The sequence below is a fragment of the Gymnoscopelus braueri genome (assembly GCF_963280865.1).
Source record: "Gymnoscopelus braueri genome assembly, chromosome: 16".
Lineage (NCBI taxonomy): Eukaryota > Metazoa > Chordata > Actinopteri > Myctophiformes > Myctophidae > Gymnoscopelus > Gymnoscopelus braueri.
The window spans coordinates 394438-418552 of NC_137616.1; the positions used below are offsets into that span (position 1 = coordinate 394438).

The 24115-nt window shown below is 41.9% G+C and overlaps 1 protein-coding gene across 1 annotated transcript in view; it reads right to left on the reverse strand.

Annotated features, from left to right (window-relative positions):
* The window catches only part of cep170bb (centrosomal protein 170Bb), a 62311-nt gene extending 46522 nt beyond the window's left edge, over positions 1-15789 (reverse strand). The window contains exons 1-6 of the mRNA XM_080454116.1: positions 15706-15789; positions 10635-10772; positions 10147-10236; positions 8984-9062; positions 7879-7937; positions 7141-7255 (exon numbers count right to left, since the gene is read on the reverse strand). Of these exons, the coding sequence (XP_080310242.1) occupies positions 7141-7255; positions 7879-7937; positions 8984-9062; positions 10147-10236; positions 10635-10739 (448 nt within the window). The 5' untranslated portion in view covers positions 10740-10772; positions 15706-15789. The remainder of the gene's footprint in view (positions 1-7140; positions 7256-7878; positions 7938-8983; positions 9063-10146; positions 10237-10634; positions 10773-15705) is intronic.
* Positions 15790-24115: the final 8326 nt, after the last annotated feature.

The following is a 24115-nucleotide window of genomic DNA, read 5'->3' on the forward strand; positions in this document are numbered from 1 at the left end:
TCTGGCGGTCGATGTGTTAATGGGTTAACCATAAAACAATCAATTTTTCTTGTTCGGACCAGGACAATGGTCCTCGAAATGTCTATTTCTTGTGGGGACATTTGGACATCACAAGTATAGTAATACAAACACACACTGAATTACTGCTGGACAGGGTTTGCAGGAACAAGACAAATAACAGCCTGTTCGTTGACCTTCACCCTGATCAGGTGACCTTTGTGACCTCCGCCTCTATAGGGCATAGCAGTGGCGGTAATTTTGTGGTGCAACAGAGAGAAACGCAATACATTTTCCCCATAGATTTCAGAAAATATTTATATTAACTCTTTGACTGCCAGAGTATTTTCATAAAGTACTCCCCCAGTGCCAGCAATTTTCGTGTTTTTTTATTTTTATATTTTGAATTTTTCTCATGAAAATAATTTAAGGACACATAATGTAAAGACCCAGCACAATTCCGCCACTAGAGCGCAGCACATGACAGCTTTGATCATGTCGTTGGGTCTCTCTCACCCTTCTTCATAGATTAGACAAGGAAAAACATGAAAACGGATGTGACGTCCCCCCCATTGTTTTGATCGGCGAAAATTACGTTGTGATATACGACGGCGATGACTGATCGTCACCCAGACCATAGATTATAGAAGAGAAACTGTCCGTTTGTCCGTCATACCGTGTGAAAGACCGTTTATTTACCTATTTTGGACGAAAATGACTGGGGAAAAGAATCAAAAACCGGAAACGGAATCCAGGTCATGAAACCGGATGCAGATGTCCGTGAAGTAAGTGGAACTCGAGAATAACATTGAATATTAAGCAGCATAGCGCAATCAGAGATTAAACAATGAACGCGCGTCCAGCGCGTCGAGCGCGTCGACGGCCAACTGGACAAAGTAGCACTTGACGCGTTATCGCGTCGTCCGCAGTCAAAGAGTTAAAAGGTAGGGTAAGTAATATTTTTTATTTTTTTGTAATTAAAAGGTTAAAGTACTATATTCTGACAGTAATCATTGCTACAGAGTGTTTGTTCAGTCATAGGGGTCTCTCCAGCTCTTTAGTAAACATAATAGTACATTTTCAGGTAGGTGACAAAATTTAAAGGAGCTACACCATGAATTTGAACTTTTCCTTCTTTTTTGTGTGTTTTTGGTCTCCCCTACCTCTCTTTTATCCCAAAAAATACCCAAGTTTGAGCACTCAGGCTTTCACAGCATATCTGGGGTTTTCTGTAAATTTGTCTCAAAACAGGCCAACTGATTTGCCCCCGCCTGTGACGTCAAATGCAATACCTACAAAGCACCTAAAAAGCACCTACAAAGCAGTTTTTTCCACACAGAACCAGGAGATAAGGGACTGGTCGTTATTTAGTTACCAGGGGGGGGGGGGGTCCAGAAGTGTTTTTTTTTTTTTGAGCCCCCCCCCCACCCCCCGACCTCCAAATATTTTTCTGTGACCCGCCCCTGGGTGACTGGAGGAAAATGCAATAAACCATATTTTTTTTATATTCACAGAACATAAAATGAATGCTGATCTTTTCTGACGTTTATTATAGCCGCATTTAGCACCGTATTGCACGTCGGGGACCATTTGGTTCCATATGTGCTCTCTTGGGTTACAAACAGGGTTGGGAAGTAACGGATTACATGTAACGCCATAATCAGGGTAAAAAAAACGGTAACGGTAACGTCTTACAGTACATTTTAAAATGTGTAATATGGATTACAGTAACGGGGGTGTAGTAACGGACAGGGGTTACAGGCGGATTACATTCTCCCCTTCCCCTCATCAATTTACAAACAAGTTATACATTATTATAACACCAAACAACCACCCGCAAGAGCGCACACTCCGCACAGGCTGCAATGGATTCCTGGAAACGGCCAGGACGCACAGCGCGCACCTCTCTCTACTAGGGCTAGGCTATTATTGTCAACAGAACACATCTGTGATTCTAATTTTACTATAATCAGCAAAAGGGAGGGTGTCAATTCCTTGTGTCAATTAGGTTTATATAAGATGATAGTCTATTTAAAGTGCATTGCACATCGCGCAATGCATTGCTCCAATTTATACACGTCAGTTTTATTCATCTAGTACGCAGGAAAGAACTGATTACAAAAATATAAAATTCTCTCTAAATCAGTCACATGTAGGTGATACTTATATCTATCAAATGTGGTTTTATTGAAATGCAATCAAAGTCCAGAGCTAAGTTAGAAGCCAAACATCGGGTGTGTGCTCCATGTAAAATCCCCAGTGCGGCTGCAGAGTTCATGTCGGACTCTGGTCGGAACATGAGCAGTGTTGCCAGATTGAACGAGAGGAATAGGCAGCATGGTCTATAAAAACAAGCCCAAAAGAAGAGACTATAATAGGCCACATGAGCACTTCAAACCTATATATGTCGTCCATTAAAATGTGCATATTTATGTATGTTGGCTATTTGAAAAGAGACGATCTACAAGCTCACAACCGTTCTACCATTATTTACAAGCAACTTCAGAAAAACAAGCCCAATGTGGCTTATAATAATCAGATCAGGCAACACTACAGACCGGTAGATAGGACCACACTATCAGCTGTCACATTCTCTCAGAAACCGCTGCAGTCGGCGCTGCCAAATGTCCAACCATACATTACATGAAGGCAAAACACAGCATGCAGGGTATATATAAATGAACACTAAGCACTGCACGTTGTATATTTGACTTACCAAAATGATTAGTGCTTTCTTTTAAGGCGAAGTCATTTATAAGGTTGGAACAATGCAACGTCATGCAACAGGTGATTCAATGGACAAGTTAGATGGTTCAGTCTGTTGTCATGAATCGATGCACTCCCCAGTAGTCTATTTATGATCATTTCCAGTTTGCAAAATGATCTTTCCCCACTACTGATACAGGGAAGAGATACATTCTGAAAGCAATGTCATTTTGAATCATCCGCTGCCAACGTGCTGCTGCTACGTGGGAAAAAAACGCCAGATATGTTAAAAAGCAAGCAAATGTACCCGCCCAATCATTGGGCGGGTACATAGCATTGGGCCCCAATGCCATTTTTCCTAGCCTAATTACTTTGAAAATTGGTCAAATCTGGCAACTTTTTTTTAGGGGGCACGGTGGCGCAGTCGGTAGCGCTGTCGCCTCACAGCTAGAAGGTCCTGGGTTCAATTCCCGCAGGGGACGCTGTGGGCGCTGGGGGCGTGTTCTCTTCTCCGCGTCATCAGTGCCCATACCCTAGGTGGGGTTGGCGAAAGGGCCTTTCTGTGTGCATGTTCTCCCCGTGTCTCCTAGGCAGTGTTGGGCAAGTTACTTTACTTTAAGTAATATATTACTATTACTTATTACCTTCCTTTTAAAGTAATACATTTTGGTTACATATTACTGTCTGAGCAACAGTAATATATTAATATTACTTTTTAGTTAAAAAAAAAGCTAAAATTGAACAATTAAATAATCTAGATTTTGTATTATTATTATTAGCCCACAAATTATTTTTGGAAATTGGGACACAGAGATGGCAGATGGGCAGGCATTTAAATTATAAGATATGATTATAAATTACATTAATGAATCAATTTATTTACTTTAATTAATCAATTCATAAATAGACATATATAATAAAGTATTAAACATACCTAAACATTGTACTTAAGTACAGTACTAGGGGTGGGACGATATGAAAATTTCATATCACGATAACTGTGGCCAAAAATATCACGATATACGATATTATCACGATATTAGCGCGTTGCTTATGAAATCCTTAAAAATGTTTTTGCATTTATTCATTAATTCTGATGAAAAACACGACTACATTATGCTATTGTTAGTCACATTTATTCAACATTGGGTTTGGACACAGCTTTCACTTAGAGCTCCCCTACAGGCTGGTATTATAATATGTGACTCTCTACCTCCCCCTACAGGCTGGTATTATAATATGTTACTCTCTACCTCCCCCTACAGGCTGGTATTATAATATGTAACTCTCTACCTCCCCCTACAGGCTGGTATTATAATGTGTTACTCTCTACCTCCCCCTACAGACTGGTATTATAATATGTTACTCTCTACCTCCCCCTACAGGCTGCTATTATATTGTTACTCTCTACCTCCCCCTACAGACTGGTATTATAATATGTTACTCAGTCTCTACCTCCCCCTACAGGCTGGTATTATAATATGTTACTCTCTACCTCCCCCTACAGGCTGGTAGGGCCTGTAAAAGGCCAATCAAAAAGAAGGCCATCAAATAAAACGATGATTTTTAAGTCCACGGAAATAATTAATTTAACTTGAAGTTTAAGGATGATTTAATTTTAATATAGTACAAGAATAGTGTAACTATCTGTAAAATATAACCCATTAATTTCATAAAATTATGTATTGGGTTATAGCCTATTTGTCTCAATATTTGTCACATTCAGCACTGGACTTCACTGACTGTAGGGGTCACATTAATCACATTAGAATCACAGATTAGAGAGTTTATGTATTTTCCCCTATTTTCCACTATTTAAAATATAGTATTTCTTAATTTTTAATAACCGACAGAGAGTCAGAGACAATATTTAGCCTATATATGGTTCTGTATCAGTGTATGAGTCAGTTTTAGCAGATTTAATTCTAATTGGCTTCTGTAGACTGCCTATGAATTTCATGGGCCTGGGTAGGGCCACCTGGCCTGGCGGAGATCTGCCCTGTTGCGCAGCACCACAGCAGCAGGTGAAGGCAATTAACTTAAACGAGGAGCTGCGCAGCAAAAACGGCTCAAACTATGTCAAACTGTCACGTTCTAGCTGCTGAAATAAACTTCCCATTTGGATCATTGTTGACAAAGGAACAGAACATGGATATTGTTTGCAAAAGGATTATTTATTTATTGTCCCTCAGAGCGGTGAGATCACAGCTTCTCTCTGCTTTTGTATGATATTGATAGCCTAATCTTTGGATCTGTTTGCAGTTATTAATTTGTATTGCTGTTGATCCGACGTCGGGTTTTCTCTCTCTCTCTCTCCCTCTCTCTCATGCGCCCGCGCGCTCTCTCATGCTCCCCCCCTCTCTCTGTCAAAAGTGTTGCTTGGCTTCCACGCATTATAAACTGGAATATAGGCTTTAAATCTAACCTATCACTGGTTATGTGCAGCGTTTCACTTGATGTTGAATCTCAACCAGAGAACTGGTGTCTACCATTACCATATTAGCCTCGGAAACCCAGGCTTTTTTTTTTGTTACAAAAGAAAAAAAGCCTGGGGGAGCGATGTAGGAACGATGGTCTTGGACCTTGTTATCTCCTAACCAATCAGAGTGCAGAGGGGCGTCGCTCTAAATTTGGTGACGTCAGCGTGCTCCGTGCACAGGCCGAGGGGGGGAGGGGAGGGGAGGCGGGGACATAGATTGGTGAAGCAATAGGAAGCCACGCACAAATCCAGGCGGCTGTGTTTGGGTCCGCCCTTCAAGACCATGGATTGAGCTCGTAGCCTCAGGCTATTACCATATTGACAGAGGTGCACGCTGTGCGTCCTGGCCGTCTCCACGCATCCATTCAGTAGCCTACAAGGGACAGCGAGGCGAGTGCACTGACTCGCTGCGACGCTGCCTATTACATTACAACCGCCTTCTTTGGAACTGTATCCGGTGCAGTCCACACACATATATATATGCATGCTCACAGCTGTTTCCGTTTCCTTTGATTCTCTCTAGGCCGGATATGCAACCTGGCAAAACAAATGGACACCAAAATCTTTTTTGGTCGATTTTTTAGTTTTTTCGCGATAATTAGTAACGTAGTAACGTAGTGTCATCTTACTACTATATTACAGCTTCTCCTTTTAGTAATGCATCATATTACCCGTTACCGCATTTCGGTAATATATTACGTAACGGCGTTACGTTACTAACGCACGTTACCCAACACTGCTCCTAGGGTAGGTACCCTCAGAAAAACATGCAGTAATCCTGGTCACTATACTGCCTCCCCCTGGCCAGCCGGGGCGCCTGATGGAGGGTAAAGGAACTGGTTGGAATAACGTGTTCCTTCCACGCGCTACGTCCAACCAGGGAAACTCTCCCCTGTCAGGTGATAAGAAGGTCAGTTGGCTCTCATGCATTGAAGGAGGCATGAGCTCGGCCCTGGACTCCCTAGGTTGGCAGAGGGAAGGTAGTGCCCAGGATTACATAGACAATTGGCACTGGGTGTAAAAAATAGGGGTTACAAAATCGTGGGATAAAAAAAAGAAATCTGGCAACTTTGTCTCTCTCGTTCACTGCGCAACTAAACAGAAGTGGGACTCCCACTGTGGGAGATACCATGTCAATTCACCATACAGGGTTATTAAACGCTTATAGATAGGGAAGTATAACATGTATGAAAAACTAATCATTTTTAACATACACAATTTAATAAATTAAAGTTGACCCTCCCTAAAGCCAAAATAAAAAAAACATGGCCCCCCCCCAGGGCTAAAAAAAAAGTTTGATGAGCCCCACCCCCCCCCCCCCCCTCTTCTGGGCCATACCAACCTCCGGTAAATAACGACCAGTCCCTAACATGCATACAAACTGGCTCAATAGCGCCAAATGCCAAATAAAGACAATATGCTATTGCAGGTGAAAGTGCTTTATAAGCCAGAGAGAAGTTAGTTGAAATGACTATATCTGAGGCTTGATTTAGGCTCAAACCTTTTGAAAAACGTTTGAGGGACATCCACAATATGATATTAAATATTTCGCGTCGCGACGCGTTGTGACTCTGAGCTTGTAGATCGGCTATTTTCAAATAGCCTAGGTATAAAATAAGGCTAAAGTGGTTAATGTATGTTTGATAATGTAATAATTTAGATCTGCAAAGTAACTTACGTTTTCAAATAATTGTAGTGGAGTAAAAGTACAATATTTGCTTCTGAGATGTAGTGGAGTAGAAGTTAAAGTATAGACAATTGGAAATACTCCAGTAAAGTAAAAGTACCTCAAAACTGTACTTAAGTACAGTACTTGAGTAAATGTACTTAGTTACTTTATACGACTTGTGCATAGTGTGTATCAGTGTGTAGTATGTTAGTGTCAGTGCATAGTGTGTATCAGTGTGTAGTATGTTAGTGTACTGTGTACAATGTGTTAGTCTAGTGTGTTGTGTCACCTTGGCTCAGAGGTTTGTTGCGTTCAGTTTTGTCCAGTCTGAGCTGATCTTCATCACTCCTCTTCGTCTCCGACGCTCTCAGACTCATCTGCAACTGGCTGGTGTATTTCTCATGCTGAACACACACACACACACACAGGTTATTAACACACACGCAAGCGCACGCACACACAGTGGCGGAAAATGTACTCAAATGTCAATACTGCAATGTAGAAATACTCCATTACAAGTAAAAGTCCAAAATTAAAAATGTACTTGAGTGAAAGTACAAAAGTATAAAATGTACAAGTACCAAAAGTAGGAAAATAGCTGATGAAGTGTCGCATCACAACGCATTGTGAGCTTGTAGATCTGCTATTTTCAAATGGCCGAAATGCATATAGAGCTGTGAAGTGGTTAATGTATGTTTTGTAACAATAATCAAAATCTACTTGTAACTAAAGTTTTCAAATAATTGTAGTGGAGTAAAAGTACAATATTTGCCTCTGAGATGCAGTGGAGTAGAGGTAAAAGTACTGCACATTGGAAATACTCCAGTAAAGTAAAAATACCTCAACACTGTACTTAAGTACAGTACTTTGAGTAAATGTACTTAGTTACTTTACACCACACACACACACACACACACACACACACACACACACACACACACACACACACACACACACACACACACACACACACACACACACACACACACACACACACACACACACACACACACACACACACACACACCTTGAGTGCCTCCTCTGGGACTTTGTGTGTGTTCTTCTCCAGAACATAGACATGAGAATGTGAACACAGGAAGTTAAGGAGAGAACCACTGAAGCCATAAGGTTTACTGTCAAAAATAACATAATCTACAAGCACCCAGTGTGTTGCATAGTGACCTGTTGTGAGCCTGTAGATCGGCGATTTTCTAGATTTTTTTAAATAGTATAATAACAATTTATTTTCCCAAAATGGGAATGCCAGGGTTAAAGTGGTTAAGACCCAGTTCATAATGGAAATATAGTGTCCCCTGCTGGACACAGTCATAATGTCTTTATATGCTAACCCAGTTTAACTGTGGTAATCTAGTTAAAGATTTACTAGAGGGGCGGCAGTGGCTCAGGGGTAGAGTGGCCGGTAGGCCCGAAGTGTCCTTGAGCAAGACGCTGAACCCCTAATTGCTCCAGATGAGCAGGTTGGTGCCTTGCATGGTTTCCTCCGCCATCGGTGTATGAATGTGTGTGTGAATGGGTGAATGTAATGCACAATCTATGTAAATCGCTTTGGATAAAAGCGCTATATAAATGCACCATTTACCATTTAAAAGGCCCAGTATAAAGCAGTACAAAGCAGTATAAAGCAATATAATGCAGTATAAGCCAGTAGAAAGCAGTATAAAGTTATAGAAATCAGTGTAAGCCAGTAGAAAGCTATAAAAAGCAGTATAAAGCTATAGAAATCAGTGTAAAGCAGTATAAAGCTATAGAAATCAGTGTAAATCAGTATAAAGCAGTATAAAGCTATATAAATCAGTATAAAGCAGTATAAAGCTATACAAAGCAGTATAAAGCTACAGAAATCAGTGCAACACAGTATAAAGCAGTATAAAGCTATAGAAATCAGTGTAAAGCAGTATAAAGGAGTATAACCCAGTAGAAAGCAGTATAAGCCAGTAGAAAGCATGCAGCAGTATAACGCAGTATAATGCAATATAATGCAGTAGAAACCAGTAGAAAGCAGTATAAGCTAGGTAGAAAGCATGCAGCAGTATAAAGCAGTATAATGCAGTATAAGCCAGTAGAAAGCAGTATAAAGCTATAGAAATCAGTGTAAACCAGTAGAAGGATATCATATCCAAAGCGGATGATGTCAGACAGTTTCAGGGTGATGTAGGTCTGGTCAGGAATACGTAGGTCATTCACAAATGTCTGCAACAAAACACATAAAATGAAACACATATTATGAATATTGCTGAATATTGCTGAATATTGATCTTGTTAAAATCCTTAAGATTGAGCCGTACACGGTCTGTTTACATCCGCGACATCCCACTGTATCTCCCAGTGAAAACCACGTGTCAAACGGGGTATCCATGTTGTAGTTAGAGCGGATTACGTTAAACAGTGAAATGCGAGGAGAAAAAACTACAGGAAGAGAATTGAGTTTCAGTTTCGTCTGTAGAACGAGGGCGGACGTGATCGTCAAAACCGGATCCCAAATAATTCCGTTTCCGGTCATCAAACCGGAAACGGAAGTGGATCAAAAAAATTCCGAAAGTGCACCCGGAAATTTTTAGCGCGAAAAGACCGTGGACCGTAGGGCTACGGTCTCGGCGCTTAACAGTTGGATTTAACGGACCGTAGGACTACGTTCTTGGCGGTTAATGTGTTAATAGTAGTAGTAGTATAAGTATCCAGTTTAGGTATGTGTACAGGTGTATTCAGGTAGTATGTGCAGGTGTCTTTAGGTGTTAAGGTGTCTCAAGCTCATAGCTTGTAGATCTGCTATTTTTTGAAAAATCAAGAACATTTTTGCAAATCTTTGAATATATATTTTTTAAAGCGAACATTCTTAACTCAAATCTTTGCTTCTGGGGATTCTACAAATGTCTTCTAAATCCTTTGCTGTAATCAGTGGTTCTCAAACTCTTTCATGTCAAGGACCCCCAAAATGATATGTATTTGGCCGCGGACCCCCACCTCAAAATATGCTGTTCCAGGGACCCCCCATGCAGAAGCTAATATTTGAGTTAAAACATTTTCGCTTTAAAAATATATATATATTAAAAGATTTGCACACATTTTTCACGATTTTTCAAAAATAGCGGATCTACAAGCTCGTAGCGCGGCACCGAGTGCCGCACTACAAGCTTGTAGATCTGCTATTTTTGAATAGCCAAAGAAATCTTAAAATTACACAGATGTGTCCCCAGTCTTAATGATTATGGTATTGGGGTGTTCAGCTGTGGTCACTGGTATATTATATATGTTAAGGTGTGTGCAGGTGTCTCACCCCGTTAAGGCTGCCCAGGTCTTTGACGAGGTGCTCATCTGTTGAAGGGTTGTAGTTGATGACAGCATGCTGTTTGTCCACACTGCGAGACTGACAGATAGACAGACAGACAGACAGACAGACAGACAGACAGACAGACAGACAGACAGACAGACAGACAGACAGACAGACAGACAGACAGACAGACAGACAGACTCTTTTAACCAAATCAGTTCATGGAATCATGTAGTGCTGCCATGGTGAAGCAGCATTATTCTAATATCCATCCACGTTTATACAACCTCATACAATATGCGATTAATTAATTACAAAGCCTCTAATTAATTAGATCACTTTTTTTAATCGAGTCCCAGTCCCTAATATGACATAAATGTAAGGTGCTATCTGCTATAAAGTAACAATGTAATTCAGGGGTGCCGTTGATGAAAAGGTTGTTTACAGGGGAGCCCTGAGTGTTAAAAGTTTGACAACCACTGCTTTAGTCTCACCTGCAGCATGAGTTCACAGTCCTCTCGGCCCACGAAGATGAGCTCTCTGGGGAGACGGTGTCGTGTCCCTGAGCTGCTCACCAAGAACCAGGAGGTCACACTCATCTTCACAATCCTCCTGGGAAACCCCACAGCATCCTGGGAAACGTAGGGCAGGGGAACAGAGAGAACTACAGATTACATCTGATGTTACACAAATTGTGGGTCCAACTAAATGCTTTTCTTGGATTTTTATGTCCCACCCCCATTTCTATCAATTATGCCAGTGAACCCCTTTCATAGCAGCCATTTACCTGCAGAAAAACACTTCCCTCTCGCTGTATTCTGGTGTTTTCACTGTTTAATTTGTTTCGCTAGACGGGGAAAGTTTTGGGCAACCAAAACAAACAGTGAAAACACCAAAACGATATAGCGAGAGGGCAATGTGTTTTAGTAGGTAAACGCCACCACGCTACTCCAGTGGCTGATGACTGCGCAATGACTGTGCAAATATCCAAAATCGTTCCCCCTTTCCTTCTAAAGCCCAAATTATACTTTCATATACGACTTTGCTGTGCAATGGTGCATAAATGTGGTGAGGGGGTGACACGCACATTCAGCGTGCTTGGCCCTACAAAGCCAAAGTGCAGTAGCAAACAATTAAGGTAGGGTAAGTGATTTACTTTGGTTAAAATAAGTGTTAAATAGCTCTATATTCTGATAGTACTCATTGCTATAGAGTGTTTGTTCAGTAAAAGGAGTCTCCCATGTCTCTCCAGCTCTTTATTACTCTCCTGATTGGCTTACATTTTGTCACCTACCTGAACATGTACTATATTCTGTTTACTAAAGAGCTGGAGAGACCCCTGTGACCGAACAAACGCTCTGTAGCAATGATCACTATCAGAATATAGTACTTTAACCTTTTTAACATATTGGGTGGGTTTACCGTGTTTTCAAAGAGTAGCGCTTAGGTGCCGAACACGGTAGAAAACGTGTTTTCAATGTTTAGTTTTTTTTACACAAGGGGGGGGCTAGCACAACTTTGGAACAACCCACGGTGCCTCTTAAATGGAAGGGACAGATGGATCACCGTGAGAGCTGTTATTGTTCGTACACACATCCATTGTTTACATCCAGGTGCTCGTCGTGGAGTCTACAGCTCTAAACAGCGCAGCATTACAAACGGTGAGATCTCTGGCACTAAACGTACACTGTTTTAATACAACTCTGGCACAGAATGTGCAAACAAAAAAAATCACTTACTGTACCCTACCTTTAACAACACATTGTGTGCCAATCGTGTAGATCTACGCGAACCTAAATAATTGCGCAGCGTGCCAGTCGCGTAGATCTACGCGAAGTGGTCTTTTTTTTTTTTTTCTTCGCAGGTTCACATTTTATTGTAGGCTTCCCTCGCAGTGACACATTTCATTGTAGCACACCCGGATATGGAAATATCCGTATCCGGAGATTTTCGTTCCCACCCGCCTCCGCTCTAAATCTTCCCCTAATCCTCCATTATCTCGGTTGTTGTTTTTCTCCTCGCTGATCGCTGTTTAACATAAACCGAGACAACTTCTGTGGCGACGTGAAAAATAAATAAATAAATCGCTGGCACTGGTGAGTACATTATGATATTAAACTCTGGCGTGGAATGTGTTAACTGAAATTAACTTTTTAGTGTTTCAATTGGCCATTCAAATGGGTTATTGGTATATACGTCATATTGCACTAATTGTGTATCCGTTCTTGAGGTAATTGCTTATCGCCCCAAATCATGAAGGCTGATTTCACCTTTGAGACACACTGACATAAGTCAGTGTGTCCAAAAACAATAGAGCACTTTGGCATTGTAGTATAAGCCCCTGTTTATAATCTGAACCTTTATTCTTAATATGAAAATCTATTTTCTGATTCACTGAAGCTGAATGATCCCTAATCTGGATTTAATTCTGAAATGGACGGCGAACATGACTGAATGAAAGATGACAAGAGACAGAGATTCATCATTTCACATTTTGGGAAAATAACATCTATTAAATATATAAATGACAATATATTTGTATATATTCATTGCCATTATTGTACTGGTTTTAATTAATAATGTGACAGTATTTTTCTCATGTTTTGCCCTTTTATTTTCTTATTTGCGTAAAAAATCTGTTAAAGGAGCAGTTCACCCAAAATAAATAATTACTTATTTTCTATCAATTACACACCCCATGAAGCCTTTAATTCATGCCCCAGTCATCAAATAATTGGCTAAGGAATGCGACAAAAACAAAAGAATATCCATGAATTCGAGACTTCATGTGGTGTGTAGTAGATTTTTTGGGTGAACTACTCCTTTAAGGTCTGGACTGGAGTGGTTTGAGCAGAGATCTGCATTCAGACTGTATACATTCTATTTTGACTCTGAGGGCAGACAACTCAATTATCAATTACTGGTGGCAGTGGCTCAGGAGGTGGAGCGGCAGAGGAGCACTTCACAAATGTTCATCCTTATCTTCAGAATAATGGGTCCTCTCTTGTGCTCAGGATTGTTCAGAAACCTGCCCACCAGTGACATCATCGATGGGGATTCCAAGCTAATATAGACTACAGCCTTTGTCTTCCTGGAAAGTAAGCATGCTGAAATAGCTGAAATAGAAGCCATTGTTCTTGAATTAATAAATAATTAAAGTTGAAATGTTGTTTCAGGCAGGTTTCTGAGCTGTCCACAGCCCTCCTCTGAGACAGCGTGAGTAGACAAAAAGGTGGCCTCTTATAATGAGCATTAGCAAGGACTGTTTATATGAAGATAGGTTTGTAAATAAGTGAAGTGCTCTTAACAACACATAAACATTAAGATGTAGACGTGGTTAACAACACATCACAAAACCTACATTGTAACGCTTCACTTCCTGAAAGAGAATGTGTGACTTTCATTTTAAACCAGCAGTAGTACAGTTTTAACTCATTTAGCCTAGTGGTTCATTTGTTTAATGTTGACTCTCCCTGTACAATCTGCTTTGACCACTGTTTTTATTCACCACCATAAGGTCTTACTATGCACATTAAATGGATGCATGATGCAAAAAGGCAGTTTAAATTCAGTACAAAAATATATATATATTATTATATTATTATTTATATATATATATATACTGTATGTTTGGCAGGTAGAATTTTATGTATGCAAATATGGGGCGGGTTTATCCCCAGAGGCATTTGTTTTAATCCGCTCCTTCCACACAGAGATTCCAGACTAATATCTACGCATATATATATAGGCCTACTACGATTTTTCAAAAATAGCAGCTCTACAAGCTCATAGCGCGGCACTATGAGCTTGTATATCTGCTATTTTTGAATAGCCAACGTATAAAAGGTTAAAGTGGTTCAGAAATGATTGTGATGCTATGTTAAAGGACGACTTCACCCATTTTCAACCTATCTTCATATAATAGGTCCTCACTAAAGCTCATGATAAAATGGTACCATTTTTTTCTACTCAGTCTGTGTCTCAGAGGAGGGCTGTGGACAGTTCAGAAACCCGTATACCAGTGACATCATTGATGGGGAATCCAAGCTAATAGAAACTGCAGGCTTTGTATTCATGGAAAGTTGCAATGCAATAATATAGAAGCCATTGTTCACGTGTTAATAAAAATCTAAATAAAAAATTGAAATCTTGTTGGAAAAAAAAAATCCTGCCTAACGATGATGTCACTGGTAGACGGGTTTCTGAACTGTCAGCCCTCCTCTGAGACACAGACTGAGTAGAAAAAAATTGTACCATTTCATCATGAGCATTAGTGGGGACCGATTATATGAAGATAGGTTGAAAATGGGTGAAGGGTGAAGTCGTCCTTTAACTACTTTTTCTGGGGACCCCCTGGAACGGTGGAACCCCCCTCCCCCTTTAGTACACCTATAGGCTTTAGTACACCTATAGGCTACATCATCGCCTACTACATTATAGATCTACTATAGATACAGTAATACTATAATGCAGTTGTATTACTAGACAGGAATCTATCTCTCCCATGCAGTTGAAACAGCTATAGGCCTATGTGACAGGCTGAGCATCTTTCAACAGGAATCAACCTGAATGTGTCCATTTCATTCAAATCCACTGATCCATCCATCCATTCAATCATCACAGAGTTTAATAACTGGACATTTTAATCGCCATCATGTCTCATTTAAATAATCTAGTCAGCCATAGAGCGACATAAGAGAGAAAGAGAGAGAGAGAGAGAGAGAGAGAGAGAGAGAGAGAGAGAGAGAGAGAGAGAGAGAGAGAGAGAGAGAGAGAGAGAGATCAGGCCTGCCGTTAAATCGGCGTCTATAAAAGCACCCGAACCATAGCCGATCTGCAAGCCCTCAGCGTTGAGGGGTTGCAGATCTTCCATCTAGCTCTGGTTCAGAGTGTAAGCGAGTTCTCTCTAATGCTCTGTAAAGCAGCGTGTGTTATTCCCGTGGACTGAAAATTACACTACCGTGCGAGGTCTCCAACTTTAGTAAAACAATAAAGAAAACTATTTCGCTACTCATCGAAACAAAGATTTTGTGTTGTTGAAAGACTATTCTCCACGGTGGGAAACGTCCCAGGACCCCACCTTCTCTGTATAATACACTTTTTGGGCAGAAAATAAAATAGTCCGCCGGAGGGAAATTATTTAAATTACTCACCTGCGCTCTCTATAGATCTGGTCAATATTAAATGACCATTGACCAAATCTGTAGAGGGCGCTGTGGAGCAAATAAAACAATGTCCGTCTGGCGGATATATTTTATTTTCTGCCCAAAAAGTGTATTATTCAGAAAAGGTGGGATCCTGAGACGTTTCCCACCGTGGAGAATCGTCTTTCAGCAACACAAAACAGCCTTTATTTCGGTGAGTAGCGAAATAGCTTTCTTTATTTTTACTACAGTTGGAGACCTCACACAGTGGTGGAGTTTTCAGTCCATGGGAATAGCACCGCTCCTGACAGAGCGCAAGAGAGAACTCGCTAACGCTCTCTGGACCAGAGCTAGCTCTTTGATCCATCCTCCATCCACGCCCCAGTGATGTACGGCTCGCTCTCCCCCCGGGCAGCCTTACCTCCAGTTCGGATCCAAACCCTCCGCGGATCAACGCTGTTGTTCCCCCTCCGTGTCCGTCCAGCGCATGGACTCCATTATCACCACATCACACGTAATAAACCATGGTTTCATACGTTCATTTTTATCTATTTGTGTAAACTGTTCACGCCAGATTGTTCCACTGTCTGTTCGGATGCTGAATCTAAGGTTCGTTCTAGCGGCGCCGTCAAGTCACACGTCGAACACAGCGATGCTTCCGCTTGTTGCCTTCAACGTAAAAGCAGGTTAACCACTTAAAGGGATATTTCACTTTCGAACAAAAAAAAAATCGTCTACTCAGGCTTTTGGGAACACCCCAGAGCCAGACAGTTTTTAAGTTGCTTGATTCACAGTATTTAGAGTAGACAATATCATTTTATGATATTCATTTTATCAGACACGCCCCCTTCCCATACAAACCCTAACTTCAAACTCAATTTTTAACGCGTTAGATTCATCAAAAACACCCGTCCTTGGTTCTGGTGACTCCTCCTGCCCTCCTAATACGTGACGGGCCGTGTTTTACTTTTTTTACTTTTTTAATTAATTGTATTTAATATTTTTCATTTTCAAATGTTTTTATCAGAATCAGAATCAGAATCAGAATCAGTTTTATTGTCACATCACAGGTTTACAAGTAAAAAAGTGGGTGAAATTCGTTTTTGTACATTCCCGTTAGTTTCCATAGAAAGAAGAGGGGGGGGGGGGGGGGGGAGAAGAAGAGGGGTGGGGGGCAAGTGGGAAGGAGATCAAAACAAGAGAGCAACAGAAGACCAGACAAGTTATCTACATATTTACAGAGTACCTGAGATAATAAAAAAACTAAGGTGCCTGAGCATAGCAGCAATGTATGTATACTGCGCATGTTATACTTATACTGTGCATGATATACATATGGACGTTAAGGTGCTTAGAGAAAAAAGAGCACAATAAAAAAGACCAAAAAAAGTCAGTGCGTTATACATGGGATTAAGGTGCAAAAGGTCAGTGCGTGTGCACCTAGGGTGGACTGACCCTAGTATAATCCGCAAGTAGCTCCATGAGGGAGTGCAACAAAAAGTCATTTGTACCTGGTGTAGTCCACAGGTGTGGACACACCTGTGGACTACACTACGCCACTACTACTACGAGGGGGAGCTAAATCCAAGTCATTGTCCCTGGTATAATCCACAGGTGTGTTCAGGAAGAGCCAGAAAAGTTTGCACCGCCTGCTGTCAGGCTGCTGAACAAGGCTTATGCCTCATTCAGCATTCTGACAGCAGCCGGATTAAAACTGCACCAGAACCTGGTGGTGGAACTCTTGATACTGCGGTAGAGCCCCTTGCCCGGTCGCGGTCGTTGTAGGGGTTTGAACAGTCTGTGACTTGGGTGGTGCTTGTCCTTGATGATGCGCTTGGCTTTGACCACGCACCGCTTTTTGTACAGTTCCTGGAGCGCTGGGAGCTCGTCTCCCATTATTCCCTCTGCCGCACTACAGCCGTAGGCTGATCTTTTCTCGGGCAGTGCAGTTCCCGTACCAGGCCGTGACACAGCCTGTTAGGATGCCTTCAACAGAACTGTTGTAATACAGCCTGAGGATGCGATGTCCTACTCCGAGCTTCTTCAGGCGGCGGAGCCAGTACAGTCGCTGCTGAGCCTTTTTCCTCACGTGTGTGGTGTGCGTCTCCCATTTGAGGTCCTCCTCGATGTGTACTCCGAGGAACTTGAACTCTCTGACCCTTTCCACTGCAGCACCGTCGATGAGGATGGGCGCATGGTCTCTCCGCGGCCTCCTGAAGTCCACGATCAGTTCTTTGGTCTTGTCGACGTTAAGAGAGAGGTTGTTCTCCCGGCACCAGAGTGCCAGTGAGTTGATCTCCTCTCTATAGTCAGACTCGTCGTTGTTGACGATTCGGCCTATCACTGTCGTGTCGTCCGCGTACTTTATGATGGTGTTGGAGACATGTGTGGCTATGCAGTCATACGTGTACAGGGAGTAGAGGAGAGGGCTCAGCACGCATCCCTGGGGTGCTCCGGTGTTGAGGGTCAGGGGGTCGGATGTGATGCTGCCCATTCTCACCACCTGATGTCGGTTGGACAAGAAGTCCTGTATCCAGTCGCACATGCTTGGGTGTAGCCCTAGGTCTCTGAGCTTTTTGTCAAGTATTGCTGGGACAATGGTGTTGAATGCTGAGCTGTAGTCCACGAACAGCATACGTACATATTTGTCCTTGTGCGAGAGGACGGTGTGGAGAGCCATGGCAATAGCGTCGTCGGTGGATCTGTTTTTGCGGTATGCATACTGCCACGGATCCAGCGAGGCAGGTAGCGTGGAGCTGATGTATTCCCTCACCAGTTTCTCGAAGCACTTGCTGACGATCGGGGTGAGAGCGACAGGTCTCCAGTCGTTCAGGCATGTCACTTTGGCCTTTTTGGGAATGGGCACAATGGTTGACATTTTGAACCCTGCAGGGACCACAGCCTGGGAGAGGGAGAGGTTAAAGATGTCAGCGAAGACACCCGCCAGCTGGTCTGCACATGCCTTAAGGACCCGGCCTGGAATCCCATCAGGTCCGGCTGCCTTGTGGATGTTGACCCGTGCGAAGGCTGTACGCACTTCTCTCTCCGAAATGGTTAGAGGGTTCTCCTCTGCTGGTGCTGCTGATGGCCCCGCTTGGCTGCCGCGGTTGGGGCTGATCTCAAATCGGACGTAGAAAGTGTTCAGTTCGTTGGGGAGGGAGGCAGGCGGGTTCACCTTTCTTCTGGTTCTTGTTTTGCAGTCTGTCAAGGTGTGTACCGCCTGCCATGTGCTCCTGATGTCGCCATTGCTGAGTTGGTCTTGCATCTTTTTTGTGTAGGCCTTTTTCGCCTTCCTGATGGCGCTGTTTAGGGCCGCGCGCGTCGTGTTGCGTGTTTCCACGTCGCCAGATTTGAAACCAGCATCCCGTTCATGCAGATGTGCACGTACTCCGCTGTCCATCCATGGTTTCTGATTGGGATAGATCCGAACTGTCTTTTTTGGGACTATGTCATCTATGCACTTACTGAGTCTTACTGAGCCAGTGACTGAGTCTGAGAGTTCGTTGATGTTATTCCCAGCGGCGCTCTTAAACATCCCCCAGTCAGTCTGGTAGCAGGATTGTAGCATAGCGTCTGTGTCCTCAGACCAGATTCGGATTTCCTTCTCAACGACCGGCTCCCTTTTTAGCCTCTGTTTGTAGGCCGGTAGCAGCTGGATGGCGTAGTGGTCAGAGCTTCCTAGCGGTGGGCGGCGGAGAGCTTTGTATCCATCCTTGAAGGGCGTGTAGCAGTGGTCAAGAATATTGTCACCACGGGTACTGCAGGTGACATGCTGGTGGAATTTGGGAAAGACCTTTTTTAAGTCTGTCCGGTTGAAGTCGCCTAGGCAGATGGCTGCGCAGTCCGGGTGACGATTTTCTTGTGCACTGATAGCCTGGTGTAATTCCCTCATAGCTGTGTCCTTATTAGCTCCAGGATGAATGTAAACAACGGCTACAATCACAATGCTGAAGTCGCGTGGTAGGTAGAAAGGACGGCAGGCTATGATTAAAAGTTCAAGGTCTGGTGAGCAGTGACTATCTAGGATTTTAATATCTTTGCACCAGTTGTTGTTGATCAAGGCACAAACTCCCCCCCCCACGTTGCTTACCGCTTAGTAAGAAATAAATGAAATAAATGAAAAAAGTAACAAAAAAAACACGGTCTTCTCACATATTAGAAGGACAATATCAGTCAGAACCAAGGACGGGTGTTTCCGATGAATCTACCATGGTTAAAGGAGTTTGAAGTTATAACTTATAATGGGTTTCTATCATAGAGTTAAAAATAGGTTTCTATAGGAAGGGGGCGTGTCTGATAAAAATAATATAAAATCTCTAAATACTGAATCAAGCAACTTAAAAACGGTCCGATATTTCCCTTTTTAAAAAAAAGTAGATTATCCCTTTAAACCCCACCTAACCGGAGTCCTTCAGGACTCAATACTAGTGTATTTTCTGTTTTCTGTTATTGTGGCCCACTTTCCCCACAATTTGTGGGGAAAGTTGTTACAGGGTCTAGATCGATGAGATAGTCCATCGACTAGTCATGTATTTAACCGGATGTACTACTATGGTCATGACTGTAATGTTTGACACGGGATTCGAATACACGCTGAATGCCAGTACTGTGTCTGTCTTTATTGAAGTGATACCACATACAGAAACAAAAGCTTTCGCTGAAAATAGCCGATCGTCAAGCTCACAACTACAATACCGATGCTGGGGTTTAAGTGGATAACAGCTCTGCTTTACGACACAGTTTCCTAAACAGTGGGTCGGGACCCATCTTTGGTACCATTTTTTATAGGTCGCAATAAAAATGTCTCTATATATATATATATATATATATATATATATATATATATATATATATACACACACACACACACACACACACACACACACACACACACACACACACATATATATATATATATATATATATATATATATATATATATATATATATATATATATGACATTTGTATTGCGACCTATAAAAAAATGTGTGTGTGTGTGTGTGTGTATATATATATATATATGTATTTCTTTCTTTCTTTTTTGAAGATTTAAAAAGTTTAAAAAATGACGACGTTTCATCAATTGAAAACAATTCCAACATTTTTCAAAAGTAGCCTATTTCATAAATAAAATGTAAAAATCTAATAATTTCCATAAATATATATTTTTAAAGTTCACAAACTAGTGAAAAAGTCAGATCTACAAGCTCGCAACGCGGCGCGAATTGATGCGTTGTGAGCTTGTAGATATGTTATTTTTACTAGTTTGAGTCCCGGGCAAACTCTAATTTCTCTTTTGGGTCTTCAGCTAAAACGTTTGGGAACCACTGCTTTACAATGTTTTAAATAAATAACATGCATAGTAATACAACAATGTTTTGAATACATTTACCATAATGAAACCATGTTTGAAATCCCATGCACCACAATGGTCATTACATTTGTTTAGTGTAAAGATAATAATATCTATGCTTTTATTTTGAAAATGAACAGCTTTATTTCCGGTCATGTTAAGACTAAAGTGCGGTTCTTGTGACAGATGAAGGTTGTGACGCAACAGTAGCAGCACCTGACCAATAATAATAATAAAGACAAAATAACCTTCGAATCGGTCTTAATAATCCATCATTCCAACATGATGAAGATAAAACTGTGGAGAAATGACGTCACAACCACATGTATGCTCCGTCTTACCATGACGTCATTATTGTTTTTATTTATTATTTTATTCCTTTATTTATATATTAATTTATGTATGCATCTATTTATTTATTTATGTATTTATTTGAGGGATTTATTAACATACATACATACTGCTCTTGAACATTACAGGTTTCAGATTAATTAAAATGAAAAAGGAATTTAGCATAGCCTAATGTTTTGTGCTGTATGAATCTATAGGCAGTGTTAGCCCTAGAATTTCTGTGATCTTACATACATTTAATGTATTTCAAATACACAGCCATAGATCGGTCCCACCCGCGTACGGTTAGCAGAGTAATCTGCGTGGCATAAAAGTGCTCCGCGCTGCGTCTGCTCACCCAATTATTGATTCCTAAGACTTGGAGTCAAATATTGTCCTCTAGTTTCATATCCATTTGAAAGTTCTACCAAAAAAAGTGTGTTTAGTCAAATATCTCCACTTTTCCACGAGATTCACACGGACATCACTCTCTGTCAGCGACGAGGTCGGACCTGTAATGACTGCTGGACTGAACATATGAAAACTTCCTTTGGAAACAGTCGATGTTAGGAAAGCACAAATGAATGGGGTACACAATTGACAGGTGCGTTGTGATTGGTGCGGGGTAATGAATCACACCACCTGCCAATTGTGTGCCCCAAACATTTGTGATTCAGTCCTGCACTCATTCCCGGGCCCCTCGCCCGGACAGTAAGTCGTCCGTGTGCAGCTTGTGGAAAAGTGGAGATATTTTACTAATCACACGTTTTCTTGAAACTTTCAAATAACTAGAGGATATCTGACTCCAAGTCTTAGGAATTAATTATTGGGTGAGTACAGACGCAGCACGAAGCACTTTTATGCCATGCATATCACTCTGCTAACCGTACGCAGGTGGGACCGATCTATGGCTGTGTATTTGAAATACATTAAATGTATGTAAGATCACAGACATTGTAGGGATAAGGCAGCGTGTGCATTCTGAGAGGTTGCTTGAAAATGTAAGATGTGAAACATTAACCACAGTTACCAATAAAATAAGTAATAATAAATTATAGTTGTTGTTATTATTATTATTATTATTATTATTATTATTATTAACTGAGAAAGCTGAGATCCCAACACGTCGCATTGTGACGCTATTTGAAAAATATACAAGATGTTTTACTTAATTGGACATTGATAATCTAAATCTGCAAAGTAACAAGCAACTATAAAGCTGTCAAATAATAGTGGAGTAAAAAGTAGTCTACAACATTTGCCTCTAAGTATCAACAATTGAAAATTGAAATACTCATTACTCAAGTAAAGTAAAAGGCAGAACAGCTGAGCTGGTAGACACAATCACACAGTCTCCTTAGAATGTATTTAGAGTTCTCTTTATTTAAAGCAGTGAAACAGAGATGTTGGCCTATATGTATAGACTGTCTCTCACAACAGTCATAACAATACAACCCTCTTCTATTTGTATATATCATAACAGGTCAGGTACCTGGTAAATGTGCATAAAATCTCTCTCTCTCTCTCTTCTGCCCTCACCACACGTGTGTGTATGTGGCTATGCAGCGAGCTAAACATTATTCCATAAAGCAGTCAAGACAGGAGCTGGCTTGACAGGTCTTTAATAGAAACTGTGAAACTTCAAGCACAAGGAAAAGCATGTGTAAATTTCACATAGAATTGTTTGCATTAATCTATGAATTATGACAGAATATGCATAATCTGCAACCCAACAAATGTAACAATAACGGCACATGAACATGAACTAGGCATGTATGCACAAACTCAAGTAACATACAGGTAAGTATTAATCAAAAACACAGCAGGTAATTATTCAAACAAAAGCACAGTCCTCCAAATACAACACTCTTTTAACTAAGCAGAAGGTTTACGTTGCTTCTTAAGAGCACACACCAAAAACATGACTGTTGAAATGAACTGTGGCTTTCTCACTGAGGCTCAAAACCCTGCCAGCTGCTAATAGTCACTTGATTACTAAATGCTGATAGGCAACACCTGGAGCATTCAAAAGCTGAAACTTTATGAACAGAAACACTAATTGTAGACCTGCCCCTAAAGGGCACATTGACCTGCCCCTAGAGGGCACTAAACAGCAGTGAGGAAATGTCAGAACATCAAGTCCTTGAAGTGGGGGCAGAACACTCCCCGCCTGACATCTGCAAGAGGTCACACTAACTAGAACTGTGTCCTTTGGTAGAAGGCGGACAACCTTCGAGACAGGTTTGAGGAACAGTCTTACTGTACTGCCTCTGTTGCCCAGTGTATGGACTTGTTGCCACTGATGGCTGAAGAGGTCACTAACATCAAGTTGACCTGGAGGAGGGCGACCAGGGTGCAGGAAAGAAGAGCAGAGCAGGTCGGGAAGATGAACGGAAGGTAGGGCTGAAGGCCGGTACAGGTCATGAGGGTGACTGGCTGAGCATTCCTGCAATGTCAGTGAAGTAGGCCGGTCAGGAGGCCACCCAGAAGGCCGGGGACCATGAAGGTGACTCCCAGGCGGCCGGCCAGAATGCAGAGGACATCGGTCAGAGACCCTGGGACTAAGGTAACAGGCGGCTGGGGGCTGGACCTCCGGAACTACAGCTAGTGGGATCGCAGGCGGCGTGGTCGCATTCGTGGTCTCAGGCGGCGTGGTAGCAGGAGACGTGGTTGCAGGAGACTCAAGGACAGCCAGACTGGAACAGGACGGCTGACGGGTGCTGGCTGAAACTGACTTGTCATTAGGCAGCGCCATCACAGGCAGAGTGGTGGGCAGCAGAACCTCAGTGTTGCTGGTCCACAGCGGAGCCTCTGTGTTGCTGTGGATTGTTGCAACTGGGGCTGCTGCATGGGCGCTGTAGACAGGGGCTTTGAAATTGTCTTTCACGTGGATGCTACTCTTGCATTGTGTGAGACAACTAGGAGTTTCCAAGATGCTGGTCTTGAAACTGTTCACGATAGGCCTGTTAGTTTCCCTTGGACACGTGTCACCTACGATAACCCATCCCAATTCAAGCCGTTGGGCATAGGGTGCACTGTGGTGATGCCCATTGTACACTTTGCGGACTTTGTGGGCACGGATGATATCCCTACCGAGCAACAAAAGGATCTCAGCTGAGGGGTCGAGCGGGGAAATTTTGTTAGCCA